Below are 8,955 nucleotides of genomic sequence, written 5' to 3' on the forward strand. Positions count from 1 at the left end.
TTGTTCACTCGCATTTCCTTCAATGAGCGCTAATGTAGACAGATTTTCATTCTCCTAAGTCGAATCCATTTTTCCCTTCTGCTAGTTTACGAATACCCAGAATTTGGTACCCAGGTCTGAGAGGGGCCAGGGAAACACAGCTTGGGTTGTGGTGACTGGAGAAAGTAAAGGACCTCAGACTTTGAATGAAAGGTTTTCCAAGATTCCTAGGGCTGAGCAATCTAGTGAAAATAAGTGGAAAGCTGAGATTATTTTCCAGATGATTCAGTGCTCCCTGAACTGTACAGACAATGACAGCTTAAAAATCGAATTTAATTGGGTAATTGTCTTATTCTTTTCCTTGTTAGCTCTGTCTGGTGTGAGGAGTAGAGGGGCAGGGGGGAGGGCTCGATGGGTCCCAGTACTGTCCCCTGCTTCCCCCAGCCACCGCTCAATGCTTCCTCCCTGGGAGTGGGGTCCCCAGACATGAGCCCTTTCCACTTTTGATTTAATCCTTCTGTGGCCCTCTGTTTACTCTGCAGATGAAAGGAAAAGTATGAAAGGAAGTCGAGGCTCCAAAGGATCTGAGGTCTGCTGCTGCTTCCCACTCCTGGGGCTCCCGGTGGCCCACCCCTACAGCTCTGGACTCACCCCTTTGACTCTCGCTCCGGGTCTCATCTCTGGCTCTACCTTCCAGCTGTGACGTCTCCAAAAATCTCTAGAGATCCTTGCTGCTTCCCTTCTGAGCTTAGTCCTAGGTAACCAGCTCCTTGCTTCCACACAGTTCCTTTTCTTTGCTTTCCACCTCCTCCTCCCAGCACCATTTCCTGTGACTAATCCTTTGTTCTCCTAGGAGCCTCTCCTTACCTCCAGGTTCCTGCTGCAGCCCAGAGAAGGCCTGACCCACACTACCCTCCAGCCTCCTTCCTCAACCATCCTGCATTTCACATGGTTTATGGTTTGAAGGACCTAGATTTTCCATAACATGTGCTGACCAAAGGCCTGTAGATCTCTTACTGTGCGCCTGCCTGCACACTCTTTTGAGTGACCAAAACTCAGTGGTAGACATATGCTCTGGCTTTGGTGGGACACAGGAAGCTCAGGAGCCGCATCCACCTGTCCTTCACATCAGGCTCTGCCCTGCACCAGCTGTGTGTCCCATGACAAGTCACATGACTTCACTAAGTTTCCCTGTCCTTATTTGTAAAGTGGAAATAACACTGTCCCATAAGCTGGCCTCATTGCACGTAGTAATCAAAATGGCAAATGCATGGAGCCAGGCATTGTTCAAGTATTTTCCAGTGTTAACACCATGGGCCAGTTACTGTTTTCCCACTTTGCAATGGAGAAAATTGAGGCCCAGTGACGGTAAGTTACTTACCCAGAGTCATGCAGGTAGTAAGTGGCAGAGCCTAGATCCGAGCTGAGATGATATGGCTTTTTTTTGGTCTTTTTTGAGACTGAGTCTTGCTCTGTCGCCTATGCTGGCATGTAGTGGCACAATCTCGACTCACTGCAACCTCTGCCTCCCAGGTTCAAGCGATTCTTCTGCCTCAGTCTCTCTAGTAGCTGGGATTACAGGCATGCAACACCATGCCAGGCTAATTTTTGTATTTTTAGTAGAGACAGGGTTTTGCCATGTTGGCCAGGCTGGTTTTGAAGTCCTGATCTCAAGTTATCTGCCCACCATGGCCCCCCGAAATGCTCAGATTACAGGCATAAGCCACCATGCCTGGCCTTGATGTGGCTTTAAAATCCATTCTGTTTGCTGTGACACTATGCTATCTCACTACATTGTAGGCACACAAAAAATATTTGTTACTGTTTTTGTGAGAATTCAATAAGACAAAATATCTAAGGCTCTTATACTTTGAAGGCATTCAATAAATTGTCATCTCTTGCTTTCTCCCCAGCACTGCTTTTAATGTGCCTATAAGCATTGAACTACTGACATCCAGGAGAATGGCAGATTATCACCATGAGCTCACGTCTAAAGATATTTTCAGATGGGTAGTCCTGAAAAGGTATATGCAGGAACACTGGGAGAAGGTACTTAGTAGGTACATTACTCAGCATTTTAGGGGAATGTGCCCCCAAGTACAGTCCTGCTTAAAAGGGGTGGAGGAGGGGGATTGCTGGAGGACCCTCATGTCAGCTGTCAGCATGTCACAGAGAGACTCCACAGGTGTGAAAAGGACAGGGCCTTCTTTTCCACAGCCAGGAAAGCCAACAGAAATACTTGAGGGGGTGAACTAATCACAGCTCAAAATGCCTCAGCTAGCCCAGTAGGTGTGGAACCCAGCATCTGAGTCGTGCGTTTGGGCCAGAGGCCACTTCCCTAGCATTGTCTGTGGTTCTTGCATTCTTGGGTTGGAGATGAAGATGTCATCATCAACTCAGAGGAAGCCTTATAATGGCTCGGGAACGAAGGGAGTCACTCTAGTTTCTAGATCAGAGCAGAGCTGGAATCCTGCCCCACTCCTGCTTTTCCGACATCAGAAAAAGGGTCTTGGTCAACCCTCGTTGTCTTTGTGAGGGTGCAGGAACACTGCCGTCCAAGTGATCACTCTGTGTGTCCCCCCAAATCAAGATCCAAGTAAAAATGTTAAAATTAGAAATCTATGGGGTTAAGATGGGAGAATCAACACTTGACTCAGAGCAGCCCAAGTAAAGCCTTCTCTTCTGACAGCCTAGGCCAGGTCCACAGCCTCTCTTGTAAAGATTAAGGTAAAAGGCTAACTAACTGTGGTCTCAATTTTATCGTATTTCCCCATTAGCAATTCTTCCTATGGTAGATATCTCTCAGCAGTGTATCTTTGTGCAAAGAGACACGGTATTTGAAGACATTTATTTTCTGTATTTTCTCCAGTTGCATATTGCAACGTATTTAACTTTAGGCAAATCTCAGAAAAATACAGACTTTTACTAATCAATTAAGTAACATGGATTTATAGGGAAGTGTTCCACAAGTGTGATTCATGAACCGTGTGTATCAAGAATCACTGGGATGAGCAGTTCGGCGGTCCCGCGGATCTGTGCCTTGCTTCAACAGTGTTTGGACGGAACAGATCCCGGGGACTCTTTCTTCTAGCCTCCGGCTGCCCTCCAATTTCCTCTCCAGTTGCAACATCCGGGTCCATCTTCTCGGTTATCTCCTGCTTCTGGGAACCTGCTAACACCGTTTCTGTGGTTAGCTCCATTTTGCCGACCAACCATGAGCTCCCAGATTCGTCAGAATTATTCCACCGACGTAGAGGCAGCCGTCAACCACCTGGTCAATGTGTACCTGCAGGCCTCCTACACCTACCTCTCTCTGGGCTACTATTTCGACCAAGATGATGTAGCTCTGGAAGGCGTGAGCCACTTCTTCCGCGAAATGGCCGAGGAGAAGCGCGAGGGCTATGAGCGTCTCCTGAAGATGCAAAACCAGCGTGGCGGCCGCGCTCTCTTTCAGGACATCAAGAAGCCGGCTCAAGATGAGTGGGGTAAAACCCTGGACGCCATGGAAGCTGCCATGGCCCTGGAGAAAAATGTGAACCAGGCTCTTTTGGATCTTCATGTCCTGGGATCTGCCCGCACGGACCCCCATCTCTGTGACTTCCTGGAGAGTCACTTCCTAGATGAGGAAGTGAAAATCATCAAGAAGATGGGGGACCACTTGACCAGCCTCCGCAGGCTGGCCGGTCCACAGGCTGGGCTGGGCGAGTATCTCTTTGAAAGGCTCACTCTCAAGCACGACTAAGAGCCTACTGAGCCCAGTCACTTATGAAGGGCCTTTGCAAAATAACAGGGCTTCTGCCTAAGCCTCTCCCTCCAGCCACTAGGCAGCTTTCTAACTACCCTTACAAGCCTTGGACCAAATGGAAATAAAGCTATTTGAAGCAGCTAAAAAAAAAAGAATCACTGGGATGCTTATAAAATGAAAACATCTCAGCCCAACCCAGGCCTTCTGAATAACGATATGGGGGTGAGTGAGACTGGGAAGTCTGCGTTTTAAACATACCACGTCATTATTATAAATTGAGAACAACAACAGACACCTCAAGTATGATTTATTTGTTATATAGAGATTCATATTCTCTCTTAAAGAACACATGAAGCATGCACATTCAAATAAAAATATACCTGTGCATCATGAGGTTGTGGTGAGGTTGAAATGAGGAAATCCTGGAAAAATACGTAAGTCAGTGCAGAAAGCAGAAGTTCAATAGATGTTATCTGAACCCCTACATGGATAAGACACTTATCAATCCTCAACATTCTCGTAGTTTTCCCTTTCTCTAGTAAACATCACCCATTTAAAATTTTTATGTATTTATCTACTTAATTTTTTTTTTTTTTTTTTGAGACCGAGTCTCGCTCTGTTGCCCAGTCTGGAGTGCAATGGCGCAATCTCGGCTCAACCGCAACCTCTGCCTCCCAGGCTCAAGTGATTCTCTTGCCTCAGCCTCCCAAGTAGCTGGGATTACAGGCGCCTGTCACTGAGCTCAGCTAATTTTTGTATTTTTAGTAGAGACGGGGTTTCACCATGTTGGCCAGGCTGGTCTCGAACTCCTGACTTCAGGCGATCCACCCGCCTCGGTCTCCCAAAGTGCTGGGATTACAGGTGGGAGCAACTTCACCCGGGTTTATCTTGAGACAGGGTTTCCCTCTGTCACCCAGGCTGCAGAGCAGTGGCACGATTATACCTCACTACAGCCTCAACCTCCTGGCCTCAAGCAATTGTCTCTCCTCAGCCTTTGGAGTAGCTGGGACTACAGGCACGCTCTACCATGCCAGCTAACTTTTTCATTTGTATTTTCTTCGGTAAAGACAAGGTCTTGCTATGTTACCCAGGCTGGTCTTGAACTCCTGGCCTCAAGTGATCCTCCCACCTAGGCCTCCTAAAGTGCTAGGATTACAGGAATAAGCCACCTTGTCTACCACCCACGCTTTGTGACAGTATTAAGGGAGGATCAGCATGATCTTACTTTGCTATTGTGTTTACTTGGACTGAGCTCTCTAGAAACACTGGGACTCTCCTTAAGATGCTAATGTGGCTCTAACATGGGCTTTGTGAACTTGAGCTGAGCATTTCCAGTTACAGTAGCTACCACATAAGGGCAAATAAAGCGAGGCAATAAAACCAAAGCAAATTGATTCATCTCCAGGCAGTACCATTAACTTGTGTCTTAATGCAATGCTCTGTCTACACTGAACATGACCAAATAGCTTCCTTTAAAGGTAAATGAATTTTATATAATTTGCAGCTAATTCCATTTAATTCTGCCCACATGAGCATGTGATAAGGGAATGTTAAACTGGTTAACAACAACAGGCTAAAAGGGGCATTCAGAAGGAGCCAATATTTGATTTCCAAGTGCTGTGGCTCAACGCTGAGAAATCCAGATTACTATGAGTGTGTTGGTTTCTTGGTTATTTGCTTTCTGTTCTCCTAGCTCCTGAGTAAAGGGCAGTGAGAAAACACTAGGATCCCATCTGTCACAATGAGGCCAGTTACAACAATAGCAACTACTTTTTTTTTTTTTTTTTTTTTTTATAAAAATCACTCCTGGTCTGACAAACTCCCTTTGGACTGCAGGGAATCAGGAAGAGTAAAAATACTAGAATCAATAACAACTTTGTTATCTAGTAACTTAAACAACCCTTGCCTGCTGGGATGGCAGAACAGGATTTCTTATCTTGGAAACAGGGAAACTTTCTGGATAGTAAATTATTCTTCACCAAATGTTTCTAGCTGCATTAGGTTCCTAGAGAAAGTGCCTAAGGTAGGAACCATGCAAAATTCTAATCACTTAGACATGTTATTTTAAAACATGGGAAATAATTAGGTCTTTAAACCTAAAACATATTGTTTCTTCTTTCTATTCCATAGAATGTCGACCAGGCACATTGGCTCATGCCTATAATCCCAGCACTTTTGGAGGCCAAGGCAGGTGGATCACTTTAGGTCAGGAGTTCAAGACCAGCTTGGCCAACATGGTAAAACCCCATCTCTGCTAAAAATACAAATATTAGCTGGGCCTGGTGGCATGTGCCTATCTCAGGTACTCAGGAGGCTGAGGCAGGAGAATCGCTTGAAGCTAGGAGGTGGAGGTTGCAGTGAGCCAAGATCATGCCACTGCACTCCAGCCTGGGTGACAAAGGGAGATCCTGTCTCAAAAAAAAAAAAAAAAAAAGTGTCAACAGTTGTGTAATTATTGGAATATTGAAAACTTTGATTGGAAAGTTCTTATTAAATGTCTGGATCATCTGGTCGACTTGATCTTCCTTCTTGTATCAGCGCTTGCCCCAGCTGTGCCCTCCTGAGAACCTTCATCATTTGCATTGGAGTCTTTAGAGTCAGGATGGCTCTCTACTGAACAATCTACATAAAAAGCAGTAGGGAGTGGGCCTAGTTTGATTTGGGACTTGGACACTTCTTTCCTTGCATGTAAGTAGTGATGTTTTAATTCAAGAGCCATGAAATATGCCTTATTTTGAAGAGAGCCATCTCTCCTATGGTGTAGCTGCATGGAACAGCAACTAACTACATTATGCACGCACCCACCAAAGAGATGATTGTGACCTGATTCATTTAGATAATTGAAGGGAAAGGAGAGGCTGAGAAGCTTCAAGGATCAAGTTTGTCTTTACTGCTCCGACTTGCCCCCATGGTTGTCATTTGTATGCTGAGCTTTCAGTACAGACCCAATCATTTTGTCAGAAGCATTTGAATAAGAGCAAGTCCATCTTGAAGAGGGGCTGGGTGAAATGAGGCTGAGACCTGCTGGGTTGAATTCCCAGGAGGTTAACACATTCATAGTCATAAGATGAGATAGGAGGTCGGCACAAGATACAGATAATAAAGACCTTGCTGATAAAACAGCCTGCAGTAAAAAAGCCAGCTAAGACCCACCAAAACCAAGATGGCGATGAGAGTTACCTCTGTTCGTCCTCACTGCTACACTCCCACCAGCGCCATGACAGTTCCCAAAGGCCATGACAACATTAGGAAGGGGAGGCATGAATAATATACCCTTGTTTAGCATATAATCAATAAATAATCATAAAAACGGGCAACCAGTAGCCCTCCGAGCCGCTCTGTCGATGGAGTAGCCATTCTTTTACTCCTTTATTTTCTTAATAAACTTGCTTTCACTTTATGGACTCGCCCTGAGTTCTTTCTTGCACAAGATCCAAGAACCCGCTCTTGGGGTCTGGATCAGGACCCCTTTCTGGTAACAATTTCACATTAACACCTCATAGAGATGTCTTTAAAGTCAGCACAGGCAGCTCTATATAATATCAACAATATATTCCATGTAGACAAAATGAAAGAGCATTATCTTTGTTTCCCAGATTTTATGGCCAGTATATATATACACTGACCTGATTTCTATTGTTTTTTCTTGGGAAAGAAGCATACATGGAACTAAAATTTCAATTTAGGGGAAGAAATTTTTTCTTTTCCTGATAGTGGTATAATGTAAAACACAATCAATCAGTGTTGTCTACTTCATTTGCAAAGCAATTTGTTAGACTCTGCCAACATGGTCACAGTCAAACCTTGAAGTTTCTGAAAGTTAGAGATTGCCATGAATCCAGATAAACAGTAGTGTTTTCTTACCTTCCCAGCAAATTGTGACAGGTGATAACAAAAAGGCAAACAAAAGTCTCTAACCCCTAGCCTGGTGTAATCTGTCTTCTGACCTGTAATTACACAGAATTTGGATTTTTCTCAAGAACATAGAGTGACATTATTTACCTTTTTATATTTATATGACCAGTAGCCAAATTTAAATATAGTAGCTAGAGAAATTCAGTAAGGAGAAGTGCTGGGAAACATTAGAATTTTCCCCTCTTTCCCTGCGGTGTTTCCTTATGAACCTCTTCCCTGCGAGCCTCGGGTTATTTTTTAAGAGAAAATTGATGTTACACCATCTGCTATTTACAATAATGTAGGATTTCGGTTTTGATCATTGCTTGATATGATGAGAGAAAAGAACGGGAGATGGTTTCTATATATTTCAGCTGAAAAAAAATAATTTAACACAGCTGATGGTGTTTCAACAGTTTTTTTTTCAGTATGTTGGGTGAAGAGCAGTGGAGAGGTCTTGAAAAGTAGATAGCCATATGGCCTGACCTGTTTCTCATTCCTCATCAAATTCAGACTTTGTTTTTATACAAAGACATACTCAAAAAGCATGAGTTTTGTTCAACTTCTAAGAAAATCAGTAAGTAGAGCAATAGAAATAAGTAGCATCTTAGCACCAGATTTTGCATGAAACCCTTACATTGTCCAGTTCTTAGTGTTTCACAAATTTTATCTCCTTTCTCTTCCTGTCTCCAGCCATATGGAGCCTTGCAGCACATCTTCAGCTTACACCAGGGAGTCATTACAGTTCTTCATCATTTGGTGCCAGGCAGAAACACATTCTTTTCCAACAGATAAGCAAAGGTACGAGTGACTCTCCATATCCCCAGGGGACTGGTTCCGGGACCCCAACCCACTCCCTCAAAACACCAAAATCTGAGCATTCACAGGTTGAAAGTTCAGCTCGCCTCTCTGTATCCTCTGCTTCCTCAACCTCGGATCCAACCAACCGCAGATCGAAAATAATGTGATTGGTTGGATCCCCCCAATGCGGAACCTGTGGATACGGAAGGCCAACTGTGCAAAAGTCAGAGTTACGACTTTGTTGTTTTAGTTAAGTAACTCTTTGAGATTATAATGAATGCTATGAATGATTTCTCCAAGAAAAAAAACAAACAAAACACCCGTGTGTAAGCACACAACATTCTGCATGAGATTTTGGGAAATTCATACCCCCTACTCTCCCTTCCACAGTCTGTCCATCACCTGGAACCAGTCTGTGCCCAGTTTGCACTTTTCAGCTCTACTTCTGAATTTTTGGTTGCTGCTATTGTGCACTCTCTGGAACTTTATAACAGTTGCTCCCTTGTAAATATTCATAAAGATCATTGTTTGTTTAT

The 8,955-nt window shown here is 44.1% G+C and overlaps 1 protein-coding gene across 1 annotated transcript; it reads left to right on the plus strand.

Annotated features, from left to right (window-relative positions):
* The first annotated feature begins 2,986 nt into the window (after positions 1–2,986).
* Positions 2,987–3,863, plus strand: LOC108310469 (ferritin light chain-like). Its single transcript, XM_017537503.2, has one exon. The coding sequence runs from the start codon at positions 3,194–3,196 to the stop codon at positions 3,719–3,721; it is 528 nt and encodes a 175-aa protein (XP_017392992.1). The 5' UTR covers positions 2,987–3,193; the 3' UTR covers positions 3,722–3,863.
* Positions 3,864–8,955: the final 5,092 nt, after the last annotated feature.

The sequence above is a fragment of the Cebus imitator genome, unplaced genomic scaffold, assembly GCF_001604975.1.
Source record: "Cebus imitator isolate Cc_AM_T3 unplaced genomic scaffold, Cebus_imitator-1.0 Scaffold103, whole genome shotgun sequence".
NCBI classification, from domain to species: domain Eukaryota; kingdom Metazoa; phylum Chordata; class Mammalia; order Primates; family Cebidae; genus Cebus; species Cebus imitator.

Bases quoted from the DNA above. Each gene is read 5' to 3' on its own strand.
- LOC108310469 (XM_017537503.2), top strand. From the start codon at position 3,194: ATGAGCTCCCAGATTCGTCAGAATTATTCCACCGACGTAGAGGCAGCC.